This window comes from Pelophylax lessonae (genome assembly GCF_965119305.1).
Source record: "Pelophylax lessonae genome assembly, chromosome: 6".
Classification (NCBI taxonomy): Eukaryota; Metazoa; Chordata; class Amphibia; order Anura; family Ranidae; genus Pelophylax; species Pelophylax lessonae.
The window spans coordinates 301,329,960-301,351,321 of record NC_138773.1 but is presented as its reverse complement, the minus strand read 5'-3'; the positions used below and the strand labels follow the sequence as shown (position 1 = coordinate 301,351,321).

The window sequence follows — 21,362 nt, the reverse complement described above, 5'->3', positions numbered from 1 at the left end:
GCTGGCATCAATCATCTACTGTTGAGGGAGGGGTCTAATGTTGCTGGCTGCTGGAGGGTCTATTGATGCTGGCTGTTGGAAGTCCATTGTTACAGGGATGGATCTATTGTCGCTGGGGTGTCCATTGTTTCTAGATCTATTATATTGCCTTTCTTGTTATTGTTAATTCTCTAAAAGGGGTGGTACTGGGAGGTGGGTAGGAGGAGAAACCAAGGAACGGTGTTCGGAGGTGGGTAGGGGATGGAGTCAAGGGGTGACTCAGAAGGGAGGAGTTCCTGCACCTATTCTCTGAGAAAAAAAGCCCTGAATAAGGGTAATGTAAAATATTTATTTTGAAAACAGTACCCATAACCAACATGCCCCATAGCTAACATTGCTCTTATCTTTAAACTAGCACCTTGTGAACTGAGAGGCCAAAAGTTGGTTCAGAAAGGTCTGCTAGCATGGCTCTGAGGGACTCAACATTTTAAAAGTTGACATATCTGTTGCAATATCATAGAACGAGCAAATACACAAGTAGAAAAAAATAACAAGTTATGCATACGAACAACAATCGGCATACATGAATATAATGCAAAGCCAGTGCAAGGCATGCTCTCTTCATCGGCAGGTCAGTGACATTGCACAGACGTTAGAACTTATTGATTCATTCACAGATATTTGCAAATATTCACATACAAGGCATCATATAGTTCAAATGGCAAAACATCAAACCCAGATGGTAAATTAATCATCACAAGTCAATTATCACCGGTATGAAAAAGAATATTTTCAGAAAATGATTGCAATGCAGTCTTCAAAAGCATGTTGGAAAATGAACCCGTGTACATTGTACAGTGTGCATTGTATTAGAGATAACTCGCTAAAAGAATTGCATGATTGCCTTAAAGAGAATTAGTTGTAGATGGACATATGCAAGAATTTGAATCATACATTGTAAAACATAAATTATTATTATTATTTTTCTAACACACTTTGGGGTTGATTTACTAAAACTGGAGAGTGCAAAATCTGGTGCAACTCTGCATAGAAACCAATCAACTTTTTTTTTTTTAGTCAAAGCTTAGTTGAACAAGCTGAAGTTAGAAGCTGATCGCCTGCCATGCACAGTTGCACCAGATTTTGCACTCTCTAGTTTTAGTAAATCAATCCCTTTGGAGTGCAACTGGAGTGAATCTGGAGAGTGAAAAATCTGGTGCAGCTGTGCATGGTAGCCAATCAGCTTCTAACTTCAGCTTGTTCAATTAGGTTTTGACAAAAATAAACCTGGAAGCTGATTGGTGTCTATGCAGAGCTGCACCAGATTTTGCACTCTCCAGTTTAATAAGTCAACCCCTTTCTGTCCTAGGGTGACAACGCTGCTCCCCTATAGATACAGTACAGTGAGTGAGCATAGTCGCCCTAGGAGAGGAGGTGTGTTTTTGGCAGGATCACCAGATTAAAAAAAACCTGACAAAAGAAAACAAATGCAGCCGCCACATCTAAGGAATGCTAAACTGTAATATATTACATTTTTATTCTTGGGTTTAGAACACTTCATCAGTTATGCTAACACACTGAATTCAATACCTAACAAGCCAACAAATATTGGTTATTAGCGGTTGGGGTCCTTGACGAGGGTCCAAAACAAGGTGTCGAACAATAAAATGGTGGGACCCATCTCAGGTATGGAGTCCTATGGTTGGTCTGGTTCAGTCTAGACCTACCGGGTAGTGTAAGGTGGTAGGGATCTGTGGTCAGTTAGGTTAGTCCTTGAGGCGGTGTTTTGGCAGCTGGGGACAGAACCTAACTTAATGGTACCACAGACTCCAAAGTTGTGGGAGATGGTATCGTCAAGGATCTGTAACCATTCTTTGATCTGGATTGGTTTGACTGTTTTATATTTTATGTTATTTATGGTTTTGTTTAATAAAAGGCTGAACTGGCCAGATTGCACTAGTGCGAACCACTATGCGATCCGATTCTGCTGCGGATAAAAAAAAAGGGTCCTGTGCGTGTTGGGTGCGGATGCAGTGCGAATTCAGCCATACAAACTGTATGGCTGATTTTGCACCGCACAGAGATCGCATGTAATTTTAGGAGCAGTGCGCTCGGAATTACATGTGATCTCTGTGATCGCACAAATGTGAACCGGCCCTTAAGGCCTGCTGAAGGCCGTGCCTACCTCCACAATTGAGTGTGTATTATAGTAGTTTGTACTGTGGTGTATTTCTGGTCAAATTGAGTCATCGCCAGTTCTAAAAATAGGTGTGCAATAGTCTAAAAAAAAAAGTTTCTCGTGCCCAAAGTAATATTGTCTTGATGATTTGTGAGTCTGGGATCCACCTCTGTATTGTGCTCTTTATTTAGGACTGACACGATGATAGAATGTTATCGATCTTAGAGAAATTACTAAGACCATTGCACGCTATTGTATTAAAACACTCTATCTTCGCCAGGAGCTGGCAGAAACATCCATTATAAAAAAATTCTAATTTTGGCACGTACTTACATTTACAGATGTATGGCTTTTAAAAGCAGAACAGAAAATAATTCTAATGGCTAGAATATGCATTTCTTCAAGCCAATAGTATGAATATAGACACATATATGTGTGCATGTGTGCATACATTATGCCAGTACACGTGGACACAATGGCTGAAATAAAACTGTGTTCAGAGGCCTAAAAAAAAATAAAACATGTTTCTAAACACTGAATTTTTTTTCTGCCTGTGTGCAAGAGGCTGAAAAAGGTACGAAACACAAGGCTGCACCCCACAGTGGTCGGTCAGAATTCACTTTTCATTGGCTGAACTCTAAAGTGAACTAAAGCTAGAAAAAAGTTCTGGTCAGAATATTCTTCACATCAATGCTTGAATATGTGTATGCAAATGTAAAAACTTTACCTAAAGCACTAACAATACAAAACAGGCAAGTCCAGGCATAAAAGAGCACTAAACAGGAGGCTGCATGTCATAAAATGCATTAACGATATAATTTTTCAAAAATGTTTCACCTTTTTTTTTTTATCAGAAAAGCACTAGGACTCTGGACCAGTGTTTCTTAACCAGGGTGTGCGATAGGGTTGCCATAATAATTACACAGTTTCTGAGGCTAATTTAATGCAGATAAGGCACTAAGTGAGTTTAAATACCACCTTAATTAGCCACAGAGCTAGTGGTGCACCAAAATTTTGGCCAAAAATGGGCCTATCCCATGTCGGCTGAAAATGGGTCATATATGCCGAAAATTAATGGCCGCCGCAGCAGCAGCTTTTACTTTAACTTATATGGTGCGTGACCGGTCGCGGCGGCTCCTGAGACCCGCCGTTTGTACCTCCTCGCCCGCCCTGTGCTAAACTGGTTGCTAGAATCGCCAGCCGCCTGCCGTTTAGCAACCAGTGATGTCACGGTTCAGAGAGGAAAGCGAGGCCGAGAATAGGACCCAGCATGCAGAGTGGAGGAGGATCTTCCTATTACTGACTCTCTGGTTTCACCCACCTCCTCCCTCCATTTTCTTCTGTATGGCCGCTGCGGATAGGAAGGACAGCAGTAGAACCAGAGACAACCTGCTATCTGTGGGGAGCAGTGAGCGACAATATATTATGTGTTATGATGTGCATCATTGTTTCCCTATACTTAGCTACCCCCTGGCACTATACCTGTATAGGAAAAACTATTTTAAAATCATTTGGGGGGGAAAAAAGTAGTTTTCGGCCAAGGGCATCCTGAATTTTTGGTTTCTGTTTCGGCCCAGAATTTTCATTTAGTTGCATCCCTACACAGAACCTGTGTAATTAATATGTGTTCAGTTTTAAAAGGGTGAGGTGGCAACCCTAGTGGGCAACACCATGGGGTACAGTCTGGGTTCCCCCCCTTCAGGATTTTCGCAAGCATGGCACCCAGCTTTCTGTGGATCAGAGTCATGAGTTACCATGGTGTGGGTAGGCCGGCCGCTGGCACTATAACAACTAATGATGTTCTAGGGCCAGAAAGCATGACAATATTTATTGCCCGCACCATGGCAATACTTGACTCTGCTCTGATCCAGGGTAGGCAGAATAAAGAGCATTGAGGAGAAGATGGAAGTCTGCCCGCTAGAGACCTCCTCCCCCTCCCGCCCTCTGCTGCACTGAAGGTAGGGCTCTGATGTGAAGAGAGGAGTGTGTGATTGGATAGCTCTATGATAGGAGGACTGTGTCATGGGGGGGGGGGGGCTCTGCGATGGAGGGACCTATAGAGAGGACTCCAAAGAATAGACCTCCTATACCTCCCACCCTCTGCTGTACTGCTGGGGCCAAAAGGCGGATGACTGATGTGAAGAGAGGACTGTGTGATTGAGGGAGGGGGGGGGGGCTGTGTGACTGGGGAGTTCTGGGAAGGGGGACTCTGTGATTGGGGACTTTGATGTGATGGGAGACTCTGATGATAGATGTACTCTGATGTGATGGCGAGGCTCTAATAAGATGGGAGGACTCTAATTGCATGAGGGACTCATGTATAGAGGCTCTTTGATGTATAGGGGGTACTCTAATGTGATGAGGGGAACTTGGTTGTGATGGGAGGCCTCTGATGTGAAGCAGTGACTATGATGTGATGGGGAGATCTCTGACATGATGGGGGACCTTTGATGTGAAGGGGGGACTCTGATGTAATGAGGGGCCTCTGATGTGATGGGGGGACCTCTGATGTGAAGGGGGGTTTCTAATGTGAAGGGATGCCTCTGATATGAAGGGGGGCTTCTAATGTGAAGAGGGGCCTCTGATGTGAAGGGGGGACTCTGATGTGATGAGGGGCCTCTGATGTGATGAGGGGCCTCTGATGTGATGAGGGGCCTCTGATGTGATGGGGGGAACTCTGATGTGAAGGGGGGTTTCTAATGTGAAGGGATGCCTCTGATGTAATGGGGGAGCCTCTGATGTGATGGGGGGCCTCTGATGTGATGGGGAGCCTCTGATGTGATGGGGGGCCTCTGATGTGATGGGGAGCCTCTGATGTGATGGGGGGCCTCTGATGATAGAGGGGGCCTCTGATGTGAGAGGGGGAATCTGATGTGATTCAAATAATGGGCTGACAATCACATCTCATTGAATCTCAAAGGAACGCACAACAGGTGCAGCTCATAAAATTAGAATATCATCAAAAAGTTAATGTATTTCTGTAATTCAATTCAAAAAATGAAACTCATATATTTTATATAGATGCGTTACACACAGAGTGATATATTTCAAGCATTTCTTTCTTTTAGTTTAGACGATTTTGGCTTACAGCTAGTGAAAACCCAAAATTCAGCATCTCAGAAAATGTGAATATTACATAAGACCAATAAATAAAAGGATTTGTAATACAGAAATGTTGGCTTACTGAAAAGTATGTCCATGTACAGTATAGTATAAACTCAATACTTGGTCGGGAATCCTTTTGCATAAATTACTGCATCAATGCGGCATGGCATGATTTGAGGAACCTGGTGTTGGTCCACTGTGTTTTATCAGGTCCAAAGTCCGTGCAGTCCTCTACCAGGAAATTCTGGAGCACTTCATGCTTCCCTCTGCTGACCAGCTTTATGGAGATTCTGATTTCATTTTCCAGCAGGACTTGGCACCGCCCACACTGCCAAAACTACCAATACCTGGTCACATGATCATGGTATCACTGTGCTTGACTGGCCAGCAAACACGCCTGATCTAAACCTCATGGAGAATCTGTGGGGTATTATCAAGAGGAAGATGAGACACCAGACCCAACAATGCAGATGAGCTGAAGGCCGCTATCAAAGCAACCTGGGCTTCCATAACACCTCAGCAGTGCCACAGGCTGATCGCCTCCATGCCACGCCGCATTGATGCAGTCATTCATGCAGAAGGAGCCCCGACCAAGTATTGAGTGCATACTATACTGTACATGGACAGACTTTTTAGTAAGCCAACATTTCTGTATTAAAAATCCTTTTTTTTTATTGGTCTCATGTAATATTCTAATTTTCTGAGATATTGAATTTTGGTTTTTTACTAGCTGTAAGCCATAATCATCGAATTTCATTGAATTACCGAAATAAATGAACTTTTTGATGATATACTAATTTTATGAGATGCACCTGTATGTATAACCCTTCAACCCCTTACCATCCACAATGGCATTCCTTTAAAAAGTTCTGAACCGCCAGGGGGAGTGAGGGGGGATTGGATAATGATATGACCACTGTGTCACAGTGGTCACATGATCAGGAGCCGGTGTTCCGTGAGAATTACCTACCCGTGAGAAAAACCTACCCTCGTCACTTCCGGTTCACGGCAGTCTGTGTAACGCGAGCAGTTACATTAAAATAGCTGTGCTGCACTATGAGTCATCTCCGCTCCTGTCCCGGTCACTTCCCTGATCTCGGATAGTAAATATAAAAGCGGCGGCAGTGTATGAAAAGATACATCACGGAGCCGACAGCCGCTTTTATATTTAGTAGCCAAGATCAGGGAAGTGACCGGGACAGGAGCGGAGATAACTCATAGTGCAGCACAGCTATTTTATGTCACCGCCGCGTCGGTAGGTTTTTTTAACGGACACCGAGATCGTTTCAGACTAGTGCGCATGCGCACTAGTCTGATCCTCAGCTCTTCCATTAGGTATCCGGGGCTGTGAGCATGCGCACTGCTGCGCTGCTCCGCTGTTACTGGCAGGAAGTGACGAGGGGTAGGTTTTTCTCACGGGGTAGGTAATTCTCACGTTACACCGGTCCCACCAGCTACCATCATTATCTGGAACCAAGAGCTGTGTTTCACATCTCATTCCCTGTGCTGGGGACACGCAACACAAAAACATTGGCCGCCCAGAGACTAGTGATCGACTGATATCGCTTTTTTACCGCCGATACCGATATTTTGGTCATCGGGTATCGGTATCGGCCGATATCAGCCGATATTTATGGACATTAACATTTTTTTTTTTCTTTAACGTCTACAGGTACTGTGGTGGAGGGATCTGGGGGTCTAAAAGACCCCAAACCCCTCCTTTGCACTTAAGCATTCAAAACGCCAAGTTTGGTGTTTTGAATGCTGTACGTTTTTTGAATTCGGCTCCGCCAGTACCCAGTACCCGGGTACGGTCAGACGTCGGCGGTGAAGGTAGGATTCCCGGGTCCCCCGGTGAGACGGGAAACCCGGACGAGCCGCGGAAGGCGATGGGAGGGGGGGTGTCCCCTCCCACTCCTTGGAATGATAGCCGAGCGGTTGTCATTACAAGACAGCCAACCGTCCACTATGGACACCGGTACCGGGGTGATGCCTCTAGCTGCAGGCATCACTCTGGTACATGCACTTTCCCAGAAATATTGGCAATATCGGTAAATAAAAAGCCGATTCCGATATATCTGGGAAAGTCCACATCGGCCCTCGATCAATCGGCTTTGCCGATAAACGGTTGATCTCTACCAGAGACGCATATGTTCGGCGTGCGAGCGTTAAAGTGTGATATGTGTTAGGTAGTCATTAACCGCTTTACCCCCGCTCACATTGCTGCTACTGCGGCAATGTGGCTCGTTATCGTCCAGCGAAGTAGACATACTTCGCTGGACTCCTCCCCTTGTGGGCGGCGCGCTCGCACCGCCGGAGGCTCGCTCCCGCTGTGTTCAGTCTGTGTTCAGATCGCCGCTGCTCTTCCCCGATCGTCGGGGAATCGAGTGTGGAGATCCACCCGTTTGTGTAAACAAAGCGGGCGGATCTCCTAAGTGACAGGCAGGGTCAGATTGCAGGGTTCAGCATAGCTGAACATCCGATCTGTCCCTGTGTCACTCAGTCAGCTCTCCCCACACATGTCAGTAAGCATCAGGCATACATTAACCCCTCCCTCTCCAATAAAATTAACCCCTTCCCTGCCAGTGTCATTTTTACAGTAACAGTGCATATGTATAGCACTGATTACTGTAGTAATGTCACTGGTCCCCCAAAAGTGTCAAAAATGTCAGTCAAGGGTCCGATCTGTCCGCCGCAATGACGCAGTCCCGCAAAAAAAATCGCAGATCGCCGCCATAACTCGTTAAAAAAAAAAAAACACCAAAAATGACAGAAATCTTTCCCTTAGTTAGTAAACGCAATAACTTTTGCGCAAACCAATCAAAATACGCTTTATGCGATTTTTTTTTTACCAAAAATATGTAGCAGAAAACAAATTGGCCAAAAATGATAAAAATCTTGATTTTTTACATTTTTTGGGGGGAATTTCATATAAAAAAAATGTGAAAAATATTGTTATTTTTTCAAAATTTTCGCTCTTTTTTTGTTTATAGCGCAAAAAGTAAAAATCGCACAGGTGATCAAATACCAACAAAAGAAAGCTCTGTTTGTGGGAAAAAAAGGATGTCAATTTCATTTGGGCATGGCGTTGCATGACCACGCAATTGTCAGTTAAAGTCGCACAGTGCCGAATCGCAAAAAGTGGCCTGGACGTAAGACAGCAAAATCCTCCGGTGGTAAAGTGGTTAAGGAGTTAAATTAATTTTCATTTTTTGTCCAACTCTTTTCAATAGCTTGCAATTTGCCATCTTCTATCTTGGCTCTCAAGGACACCTGTATTTTAGATTTCATGGTCCTGCCGTGTTGTTTTTCGGCTGTGACCCGAAACAGTAATGCCGATTGAATTTTGTTCCTGGAATGGCACACCGGTATCAGCCTAAAGACTGTACATAATATGCTGCTTATCTCTATTTTACAGAAAGCAGTAACATTGGTAGCTGCCCAAGCTGTTTTTCAGGCTTCAGTCAGCAGAGCTCGGGTCCCTGTCATCTCTCCCCAATAGCTTATATATGGTGAAGGTGGAAGCTAAGCATGCAGCCCATTGCTCTTGGAGAATGGTGCCGTGCAGATACCGGGAAAAGGTCTTAGCTTAGGGTAGCATGCAGTAATATCATATGCGGAGGAGAAAGTGACAGAATGTAACTGTCACCGAGTCCTAAACCCAAGAGCCACTCAATGTGCAAAATATGAAACCAGGGGATCGTCTCGGAAGAGGACATGAGTACCCTGGCCTGCAGCAGGGATAAAATCTAACGCATAAACCAGACAAACAACTCAGCAGTATGTGGCAGGCACAACATAACTTCTGTTCCATAATAAGGAACCTGCAGCTCAGGGAAACATAGGATCCAGATTAACTGCAATTTCCATAGGACTAAACGTTTAACACAACTGACACTTTTAGATCTCAGATTTTTTAGGGAAAAAAAAGTAGACATTATTATTGGCATTTTTATTTCTAAAACACGTTGAATATTAACCCTGAACTTGCAGGAATATAAAATGCTCCCTTGCAGTGGAGCCTCCCCCTGTCCTGCAAGGCCTATATGCACATTTATGTCTACGGTACCAGTGATGAGCACATTTACTTACCTTATCCCTTACTCCTTTATTCTCCCTTCAACCTATGCGTTCAGTCTCAGTGGGGGTCAAGCTCTGACATCATCAAGTACAATGCAGGACCAGCAGCCATGCACTGTATATGAGGACGCTGAGCGACCGCCCGCCCACAACCATTCATGGACAAGGTTGCTGGAAGAGTGAGAAATTAGGTAAGAATAAGTCCTTGACGCTGGTACCCTGGACCTGTGAAGTGTGTGTGGGGGGTGGGAGCCCCGCTACATAAGATGATTTATTCCACTCCCACCAACTTTCAGCAAAAAAATGTTGACTTGTTCAATAATGCAGGGCAAATAGGATTCAATGGGATATATATTTATGAAAAAAAAAAAGTCTTTATTTGAGGTTGTAAGGGCCGGTTCACATTTGTGCGATCACAGAGATCGCATGTAATTCGGAGCGCACTGCTCCTAAAATCACATGCGATCTCTGTGCAAAATCAGCCATACAGTTTGTATGGCTGAATTCGCACCGCATCCGCACCCAACACGCACAGGACCCTTTTTTTATCCACAGCAATATTGGATCGCATAGTGGCTCACACTAGTGCGATCCGATTCTGTGCAAACTTGCAGATCGCACTGCGATATGCAAACGCAACTGGGGGTGCCGTTAACTTTTAATTGACACCCCCTGCGTATCTCATATGGCAATGTGAGCTGCCAGAGGTTCGGTTGCGATGCGGGAACATGCTGCATATTCGCAGCGTTCCCGCATTGCACAAATGTGAACCAGGATTTAATCTGTTGCTTCATTATTTCAAATGCAATTCAGAGGAAGATTGCTTTTTTTTATGAATATTTGTTAAATTAGTCATTATGAAAATAGGCATTTAATATTGTTAAACAGGAAGTTCAGCCCAAAACTAACATTTCTAAATCTACTGGCAGTCACAATTTAAGAATAACCTATCTAGCCCTGTAAAAGCAAAAATCGCTATACATACTGTTTCTGAAGCCGCTCTCTAGCTCTGTGCAGGAGACAGCAACTATGGCTGGGAAATTAATGGGAAGTGACATCACCCATAGAGTTACTATGGGGCTTCCGTTGTCAGTTGCCTCCAGGGCCATCTTACCGAATGCGACTCAGCCCCAGCCAAGCATTAGTCCCGATTCCCGTGTGCATCTCGCCAACAAACGTAGGAGGTGGCAAGCACCTGTCGGTCCTGTGCTGCTGTAAGGCCACTTTGGCCGTGGAGGGTGGGCCCACAACTGCAGGAATGCCTGTCCGCCCCCATGGGAACAGGCGCACACAGGACAGTCGAGTCTGAGTCCCATCCATGTGTGTGTACACTGGACCCAGCCGCCCAACTTGGAAGCTGTCATTAGCCTGGCACTGCTGTACCAATAAATATCGCCTTATGGATAATTTGCATTTGTATTCTCGTGGGCGATTGTGTAAGCAGGGCCCCAGTGCACTGCATTGCCCGGGGCCCTTTAATGCTCTTAAGATGGCACATGTTGCCTCTTCTGCACCACCTATACAGTGAAGCTGCCGCTGACAGCTCAGCTTAACCACTTGCCGACCAGTCACGTTGACTGTACTGCGGCAAAGTGGTTCGTTATCGTCCAGCGTCGTAGACCTACGTCGCTGGACTCCTCCCCCTATAGGCGGCGCTCGCGCGCCGCCAGAGGCACGCTCCCGCTGTTTTCAGTCACAGCGGGAGTCGGGCAGGGGAGGAGCGGCGGCGATCGCCGCTGCTCTTCCCCGATCATCGGGGAATCGAGTTTGGAGATCCGCCCGCTTGTATAAACAGAGCGGGCGGATCTCCTAAGTGACAGGGAGTGACAGATTGCAGTGTTCAGCATAGCTGAACATGCGATCTGTCCCTGTCTCACTCAGTCACCTCCCCCCACACACGTCAGTAAGCACCAGGCATACATTAACCCCTCCCTCTCCAATAAAATTAACCCCTTCGCTGCCAGTGTCATTTTTACAGTAACAGTGCATATTTATAGCACTGATTACTGTAGTAATGTCACTGGTACCCCCAAAAGTGTCAAAAATGTCAGTCAGGGGTCCGATCTGTCCGCCGCAATGTCACAGTCCCGCAAAAAAAAAATCGCAGATTGCCGCCATTACTCGTTAAAAAAAGAAAAACACCAAAAACGACAGAAATCTTTCCCTTAGTTAGTAAACGCAATAACTTTTGCGCAAACCAATCAAAATACGCTTATTGTGATTTTTTTTACCAAACATAGGTAGCAGAAAACAAATTGGCCAAAAATTTAAAAAAATTTTGATTTTTACATTTTTTTGGGGGGGAATTTCATATAAAAAAATGTTAAAAATATTGTTATTTTTTCAAAATAAACGCAATTTTTTGTTTATAGCGCAAAAAGTAAAAATCGCACAGGTGATCAAATACCACCAAAAGAAAGCTCTGTTTGTGGGGAAAAAAGGAGGTAAATTTCGTTTGGGTACGGCATTGCACGACCGCGCAATTGTCAGTTAAATTCGCACAGCGCCGAATCGCAAAAAGTGGCCTGGACGTAAGACAGCAAAATCCTCCGGTGGTAAAGTGGTTAAGACCAAACCGGAGCGGAGAGGCTTCAGAAAAGGTATGTATAACAATTCTTGCTCTGCTTTCCTCTTAGATTGTGGCTGCAAGTAGATTTGGAGATTTTAGTTTTAGGCTAAACTTCCACTTTAAGTTCTGTGATAGTTCTGCAGTTGAATTTAATCCATAATAAGTGCTGAGATATGTGAGAAAAGAGGCAAACAAATGCTATTTAGCTGCACTGTTGTGCAAAACTCAAGCTGTCGCTGTCTAGGTGGGATAGAGTGTGCTTTTGTTTGTTGCATTTGTCCTGTTGGGGAGATTTCCCTTCACTTCCTGAAGATGAAACAGGAAATTAAAGGTAATCTCTGCAAAGTGAGGGAAGTTCCGAGCATAGTTGTCACCTGAACAGGTGTCAGCAATAGAAGATTCCCACTCACCTGCTCTATTCACATGCGATGTCTGTGCGATGCAAATCCAGCCATACAGATTGTTTGGCTGAATTTGCATCTGATTCAGACAGAACACGCACAGGACCCTTTTTGGGTCCGCAGCAGAATCGGATTGCATGGCGGTTCACACCAATGCGATCCGATTCCTGTCCGAACTGTCAGTTCGCACTGCGATATGCAAACTGATCTGGGGGTGTTGTTAACTTTGTATTGACACCCCCAGCGATTCACATATGGCAGTGGGAACTGCCTGCAATTTGAATGTGATGAGGGAACCTGCAGTGGATTCGCAGGGTACCCGCATCGCATATATGTGAACCGAGCCTCAGTCTTACTATCAATGGTCATTAGGACAAGAAATGAAGGTGAATATCTCAATTGGGGACACAGACAGTGACAGGTGTTCTTACCCTTCCTTGGTCTATCCAAAACTAGTAAAAAAAAACTTTTGGCTGTAAATACACTTTATTCTGATTTAAAGTATAACTAAAGAAAAACTTTTTTTTTTTTTTTAGTTTTGGATGGAGAGGGATTAGCACACTTGTCAGTTTGTATTGCTATCTGTGCCCCCGTTAGGGAGATTCTCCCTCTCTATTTATCCTGTTTACCATTATCATTGAAAGTGAAAGAAAACCCAAAATTTTGGGTTGTCCCCAGAAAAGTAATAGAGGGAAAATCTTCCAATGAGGTTCTGGTGACCTGGGGGTCCCTAAGGAATTCCCTTAATTTGATGGGATTTCCCCTCACTTCCTGTTTGTCTATGGGACAGGAAGTGAAGGGAAATCTCTGCAATGGGACATACAGTAGATGGTGGGAAAAAAAAATCTGATGGGGGTATAAAAGGTTTTTTTTTTTTTGGGCTAGAGAGAACAAGGGTTAAAATATCTTTAAGGGCTCTTTCACACTATCCGACTTCATTTATCTCAGCGGGGGATCGATCCGCCGATCCCCCGCTGAGCAGGAGGATGACAGCTGTTCTCCGCACTGCGTGCGGAGACACAGCTGTCAGAGCCCCATACATCTCTATGGGGGAATCGGATAGGAACGGGCCGTTGGTCCGTTCTCATCCGATCCCATCCGATCCGATCCACTGGACAGATGGAAAATAGGGTTTCCATCCGTCCAGATTTGACGGATCGGATCAGATGTCAGCGGACATGTCTCCGCTGACATCCGATGCCCCATAGGGATGCATGGGGGGACGGTTCAGATCCGCAAAAAAAAACTGACAGGCGGATCTGAACGGTCCGCCTGTGTGAAAGGGACCTAAGGCTTTTCTTGCTGTCTGTGTCCCTATCCGGCAGGATTTTCCCACTTCCTGTCCCAGAAGCACCAGGCACAAGGTCAGCACATCGTTTTATTGTTGTCTGTGACCTCATTGGAGAAACTTTTCCTCATTTACTGACCTGCTGATTGGTTCAACTGACACAAGAAGTGAGGGGAGATCTCCTGGGTGGAGACAAAGGCAGCAATAAAATCCTGACAGAGGTTCTAAGCCTTCTGTACTCTATCCAATATTACAAAAAGATGTGTCTGGAGTTCTACTTTAACCACTTAAGCCCCGGAAGATTTTACCCCCTTCCTGACCAGGGGGTTTTTTGCGATTTTTTACTGCGTAACTTTAACGGACAATTGCGCGGTCGTGCGACGCTGTACCTAAACGAATTTGACGTCCCTTTTTTCCCACAAACAGAGCTTCCTTTTGGTGGTATTTGATCACCTGTGCGATTTTTTGATCATGCGCTAGAAACAAAAAAAGAGCGTAAATTTTGCAAAAATAACAATCATTTTTCACATTTTTTTATATGAAATTCCAAAAAATAAAAATGTAAAAATCTAAATTTTTTAACATTTTCGGCCAATTTGTTGTATGCTACATATGTTTGGTAAAAAAAAAAAAAAAAAAAATCGCAAAAAGCGTATTTTGATTGGTTTGCGCAAAAAGTTATTGCGTTTACTAACTAAGGGAAAGATTTTTGTCATTTTTGGTGTTTTTTTTTTAACGAGTAATGGCGGCGATCTGCGATTTTTTTTGCGGGACTGCGACATTGCGGCGGACAGATCGGACCCTTGACTGACATTTTTGACACTTTTGGGGTTACCAGTGACATTACTGCAGTAATCAGTGCTATACATATGCACTGTTACTGTAAAAATGACACTGGCAGGGAGGGGGTTAACTGTATTGGAGAGGGAGGGGTTAAGTGTGTCCTAGGGGCGTGTTTCTAACTGTGATGGGACATGTCTACTATTGTAAAAACAGAGATCAACGGTTCTACATAGTAGAACCGTCTGATCTCCATTTTTACACAGGGGAGAATGACAGGCGGCTTGTTTACATTAGCCGCCTGCCTTTCTCCCTCTCTACCGACGATCGCCGAGTGACCGGCGGACATCGGGTCCGCCGGTCACACGCACTGACTCCTTAGTGAACGAGCCGCGGCGGGCGCGCCTCAGCAGGCACGCACTCGCCCGCTATTGGCTCATAAAGCCAGTGACAGGCTGGTGACGTACCGGTACGTCACTTTGCCTGGCCGGGGCTGACCGCCACAGTATATGTATTTGCGGCGGACGGCAAGTGGTTAATCAAAACAACAAGTAAATTATCATTGCTGGAGCACTGAAACACACCGAAGACACACAAAAAAAAAAAAAAACAGAGGCTCAAAATTAAAAATATAACGAATTTCAGCAATGATATACGGTAATCTGATTTAAAAATGCACTAGCATATCAAAAACACACACATTCAACAATCTTCTATCTGATCAAATGAAAATCAATAATAATCCATTAAAAACATACACATTTCGAGAAATTTTTGTAATGGGATGGTTAAAAAGAAAAGGACCAGTCCATCCAACGTGATATTTCAGACTGAATGGAAATATGGTTCCGGCCACTGCTAAATTGTTTTTAAAAGTGCAAGTTCAGGTCTGTCATACCAATCCTTTACTACACAGGGAGACTGGGCTGTGATCCAGAACAAGCATGCAGTCAGTAAAGTAGGAACACCTGGCCCACATACTTGCTCCCAGTCAGAAAGGATGTAAGTATGGGAGTGACAGCCTCTGAGACTGCTGAGACACCCCTTAAAATAGGAAGCATCAAAAATTACTCTTACAGTAGAGCTTCCCTGCACTGCAAGGGGTAAAATTCTCATTAAGTCCAGGGGTAGAGGATTAAGATGCAATAATTACCTTATTAGTCAGTCAAATAGGCTTCCATCATGCTGTGCAACCGGTCCCCTAAAGCCTCCTCAGGGTGGCGGTTGCATTCTGATGTGATTACGTTTAATGGAGGACCAACAGTCCTGCATTGTACAAGAAAATGGAGAAGGCCTGTCCACAACCCGGAATATTGCAGAGAAGAAGAGAGGACAGGCCAGTTCATTGCTATACTGTTATTTCTAATCTTTAAGGAGAGCTTACTGCCTTGAGTGGTACCAGCGGATTGGAGTAAAGCTAAGGTGGTACCAATATTCAAGAATGGGCCCAGATATATACCTGGAAACTAGAGGCCAGCCAGCCTTACAGCAATAGTTTGTAAACTATTAGAGGTGATGATAAGGGACCATATCAAGGAATTTGCAGATAAGAATAGTATTATTAGGAATATACTGTACTACTTTCCTTACCCTTTGCTCCTCCGTATGCCTGTTACATACAGTAGTTACATGGTTTGTAAGACTGGATAAGGAGAATGCTTGAGATGCAGTGCTAAGCGGGCAGACTTTATACATATTATGTGGTTTTGTCCAGTGATAGCAAGATTCTGGCAGGAAATAATTCAAATATTATCCTCTGTCCTGAATACGCCTGTGCCTTTGACCCCAGAAACCGGTTTGCTGGGTATACTAGATGAAATAACATGGTCTAGATATCACAAGATAATGCTTAGAGAAATGCTGTTTATGGCTAGGAAAATAAGCACAGTTAAGTGGATTCAAGTGAAGCCCCCTGCTGTTAAGAACTAGATAAGAGCGGTAAATCAGATTTTACCATTTGAAAAAGTATTGTATATGCATAGAGGGTGCTCAACGAAACATAATAAAATTTGGGATAATTGGTGTCAATCAACATTAACCAATGGTTGAATATAAGGAGATAACCAAGAGGATATAGAGGGATGCACATAGTATGATGAGGTAATAAATCTATGATTGCAATGGAGCAAGGGGTTGGGGCACACCGGGACAACGGCGATCAATTAAGCTAAATGGATATACATTGGCAAAAAGAGATTATGAATACTAAATAAATAGATAATTATTTGGATATTGTATAATTTTTTATTATTTAATATTGTTTTGTCCTTTTGTTGAAAGGACGTTTGGAATGTTCGTTTTTATGCACATATTGAAATAAAAAGAATTAAAAAAAAAAAAAAAGACTGGATAAGGACACCAGTCCAACCAGTTCAACATATGTGGGTGTGTGTATTATGTCTCTACCACTTCCCATATCCCTTTAGACTGTGTTCAATATGATGCCCATCTAAAAAGTTTTGAAATTAGCGACATTACCCACTTACCGCTCTAGCAGTATAAAAACGCTTACGCAGTTTAAGGTGGAACTGCTTCTCATCTAACTTCATCGAGTGGCCAGCATGGCTTTATGAAAGATTGTTCTTGCCATACAAACTCATTACCATTCTATGAGGTAGTGAGCTGTAATCTGGATAAAGGAAGGCTGGTGGATGTGGTGTATCTAGACTTCGCCAAAGCATTTCACACTGTTCCCCATAGACGTTAATCCACAAATTGAGATCTGTTGGCATTGACGATAGTGTATGTACCTGGATAGAAAACTGGTTACAGGGGCTTGTCCAGAGTGTGGTGATAAATAGCGTATCTTCTGAATGGTCAGCAGTTATAAATGGGGGGGGGGGGGGTACTCCAGGGCTACCATTTTACAAAACTGTGGTTCGGCCACACCTTGAATATGCCATCCAGTTCTGGTCTCCAGTCTTTAGAATGAATGTGCTGGAACTGCAGAGGGTCCAGAGAGGACCTAAAACTAATAAGGGGGCTGGAGGATCTCAGTTAGGAACCTTTAAAATCATTAAACGTATTCTCCCTGGAGAACAAATGCTTAAGAGGAGGTATGATATATACAAATATCTAAATGGTGATTCTAGCATAAGGAGGAAACCTTTCAGTCTCAGGTCACTCAAGAAGACATGTGGCCACTCGATGAAGTTAGACGAGAAGCATGTCAACCTAAACTGCATAAGCGTTTTTTATACAGCTAGGGGATAAGTGGGTAATGTCGCTAATTTTAAACATTTTTAGATGGGCATCATATTGAACACAGTCTACAGGGATATAGAAAGTGGTAGAGACATAATACACACCCACACAGGTTGAACTGGATGGACTGGTGTCCTTATCCAGCCTTACTAACTATGTAACTATGTACTGTATGTAACAGGCATCCAGAGCAGCAAAGGGTAAGAAAAGTAGTACAGCATATTCCTCTACCCGTAGACATAATGAGCATTTAAAAACTAATTTAAGGTACGGCTATTTTTATATAGTTACATTGATCCAGCTTGGACCCATGTACAGTATCTCACAAAAGTGAGTACACCCCTCATATTTTTGTAACTATTTTATTATATCTTTTCATGTGACAACACTGACGAAATGACACTTTGCTACAATGTAAAGTAGTGAGTGTACAGCTTGTATAACAGTGTAAATTTGCAGTCCCCTCAAAATAACTCAACACACAGCCAATAATGTCTAAACTGCTGGCAACAAAAGTGAGTACACCCCTAAGTCAAAATGTCCAAATTGGGCCCAAAGTGCCAATATTTTGTGTAGCCGCCATTATTTTCCGGCACTGCCTTAACCCTCTTGGGCATGGAGTTCACCAGAGCTGGTGGATGTTAGAGACCTTGCGTTCTTCCACCTTCTGTTTGAGGATGCCCCACAGATGCTCAATAGGGTTTAGGTCTGGAGACATGCTTGGCCAGTCCGTCACCTTTACCCTCAGCTTCTTTAGCAAGGCAGCGTTTGTCTTGGACGTGTGTTTGGATTCATTATCATGTTGGAATACTGCCCTGGGGCCCAGTCCCCAAATGAAGAGGATCATGCTCTGCTTCAGTATGTCACAGTACATGGTGGCATTCATGGTTCCCTCAGTGAACTGTAGCTCCCCAGTGCCAGTAGCACTCATGCAGCCTCAGACCATGACACTCCCACCACCATGCTTGACTGTAGGCAAGACACACTCGTCTTTGTGCTCCTCACCTTGACACCACCTAAACCAAATAATTTTATCTTGGTTTCATCAGACCACAGGACATGGTTCCAGTAATCCATGTCCTTAATCTTCAGCAAACTGTTTGCGGACTTTCTTTTCATCATCTTTAGAAGAGGCTTCCTTCTGGGACAACAACCATGCAGACCAATTTGATGCAGTGTGCGGCGTATGGTCTGAGCACTGACAGGCTGACCCCTCACCCCTTCAACCTCTGCAGCAATGCTGGCAGCACTCATATGTCTATTTCCCAAAGACAACCTCTGGATATAACGCTGAGCGAGTGCACTCAGCTTCTTTGGTCGACCTTGACGAGGCCTGTTCTGAGTGGAACCTGTCCTGTTAAACCACTGTATGGTCTTAACCACTGTGCTGCAGATCAGTTTCAGGGTCTTGGCAATCTTCTTATAGCCTAGGCCATCTTAAAGCAACAATTCTTTTTTTAAGATGCTCAGAGAGTTCTTTGCCATGAGCTGCCATGTTGAACTTCCAGTGACCAGTATGAGAGAGAGCGATAACACCAAATTTAACACACCTGCTCCCCATTCACACCTGAGACCTTGTAACACTAACGAGTCACATGACAACGGGGAGGGAAAATGGCTAATTGGGCCCAATTTGGAAATTGTCACTTAGGGGGTGTACTCACTTTTGTTGCCAGCAATTTAGACATTAATGGCTGTGTGTTGAGTTATTTTGAGGGGACAGCAATTTTACACTGTTATACAAGCTGTACACTCACTACTTTACATTGTAGCAAAGTGTCATTTCTTCAGTGTTGTCACATGAAAAGATATAATAAAATATTTACAAAAATCTGCGGGGTGGGGTGTACTCACTTTTGTGAGATACTGTATCTATGTACTGTACATACTATACACCTGTGGGATCCATCTAGAAGCTGGAATTCCCTGTAGAAGGTACTCCCACTCCAGTGATCTCCGCTAGCCTCTGGATCCTGTGCGATCCTGAGTGGCTGTCCTGCTGCATTCTGAACACAGGAGTTCAGCCGCTGGGCACCAGCGCCGTTCAGAGATTGTTATGGTATATGGATACATGGTATATGGTATATGGATACATTGGTTCAAGCTGGACAATTGTATCTATGTAAAAATATCCATACTTGGAATTCTTCTTTAACTCTTGCAGTGCAGGGAAGACACACTGCAAGTGTAGTTTTGCTTTAAATCTCAGAGTTCAGCTTTAAACACATGTTGGCAGTGGCAGTCCCAATATTTCTATTTTAGCGGATTGGTTCCCTGTATACAGTGGGTTATTCTGGTGCAAGCTGTGTTGTAACAATAGAACAGCAATAAAACAAACTGCAACTAGACCATCCCCACCCCCTGATTCGATCATTCTTTGCCTCATCACTTTTGTGGAACTCTGTAACTTCTTGCATGAGTGCCACTAAAATTGGATTCTAACTTTTATGGGCCTTTCTGATATTAGTATAGTTACATGGATTGCTCTTTGTAAAGTGCCAGTTTAACATAGCTTGTATGTACTTTCAAAAGAACTCTAAATCAATTAATTTATTACAGATCAGAACATCACGTAGACATATTGTACACCAAGACTTTTCAGGAACCTTACCTCGTACTTCCACCTTGGCTTCACATTGCTTCGTCCCATACTCATTTATTGCTTTACAGGTATAGAATCCGGTGTCCCGCTTATCGGTCCCAGAGATGTGGAGTGCAAAGATCCCGCCTTCCTCTTCCACCATGTGACATTTGGTGCCTGATTTGAGCTGCTGCTTATTCTTTAACCTGGAAGGATAGAGCAAGCCATGTATTAATTTTCTCAGAGAAAAGAAAAAAACAAAGGATTCCAGCCTGATCTAAAAAGCAGAATATTGTTTGAAGGGGAACACAGTTTTTTTTTTTAACACTCTTTTATACAAACATGTTAAAGAAACTCTGAAGGAACAAAATGACATGTTCTCTTGCAAGAACAACTTCCCCCCCCCCCCTACACCCACTGACACCCATCCTTACTACACTCCCCCACAACTTTGCTTCTTTGTCAGAGCCAGGAGTCCCAACCCTGTGTAAGCTCCATATGGCACAATGCTGGAGCTTACAAAGGGTTAACACAGAACTGTAAGAAAATTCCCCTTGGGTGTGGGACTTTTGAGGCAATAACCCATCATTGAGTAATTTTAGTAAAACATGAATATCATTTTTTTTTAGGGTGTAAGAAGAGGATAGCACTTTTTTGCCCCTCTAATCCTATTTGACATGAGCACCAACTACCACTCTGTATACCAAAAATACTGAACTGTTCATACACACCAAGCCTTCTGTTCTATGCAAGACAGGACTATCACAGCCAAAAGCCCACCTCTACATCCAACCCATAGAGAACTAGGAGGCAGACAGAATGTTTGCATGCTTCTGTGTAGATATCACTCACCAACTAATCATAGGTTTGGGTTCCCCTTCTACATGTACTCGCAGAATGACTTCTTGGCCCTCAAACACCATCTGGTCTGACAGCGCCACCTAAAAATAAAGATAATAAGAATGGTCAAAGAAAAAGAAAACCTAAACAACAAACTGTCTTTAGAGTTAGACCATTAAAGATTAGAGTTTTGGAGGCAAGTGATGGAGGCGTTGTTGAGAGTGTTCACTAGATTCATTCCATGTACTGCCGAGATATGTCTGTTGGGGTTGTTGGAGGAGGAAATATGGCCAAGTTATAATAAGATATTACTACAGGAAACAATATTTTTGGCAAGGAAACAAATAGCAGTAAAA

At 43.7% G+C, this 21,362-nt stretch overlaps 1 protein-coding gene across 2 annotated transcripts in view; it reads right to left on the bottom strand.

Annotated features, from left to right (window-relative positions):
- SPEG (striated muscle enriched protein kinase) overlaps positions 1 to 21,362 on the bottom strand; it is a 450,680-nt gene that overhangs the window by 159,458 nt on the left and 269,860 nt on the right. For both annotated transcript variants that reach the window (XM_082262051.1, XM_082262052.1), the window contains 2 exons: positions 21,019 to 21,107; positions 20,197 to 20,372 (listed from right to left, as the gene is read on the bottom strand). In XM_082262051.1, the coding sequence (XP_082118177.1) occupies positions 20,197 to 20,372; positions 21,019 to 21,107 (265 nt within the window). The remainder of the gene's footprint in view (positions 1 to 20,196; positions 20,373 to 21,018; positions 21,108 to 21,362) is intronic.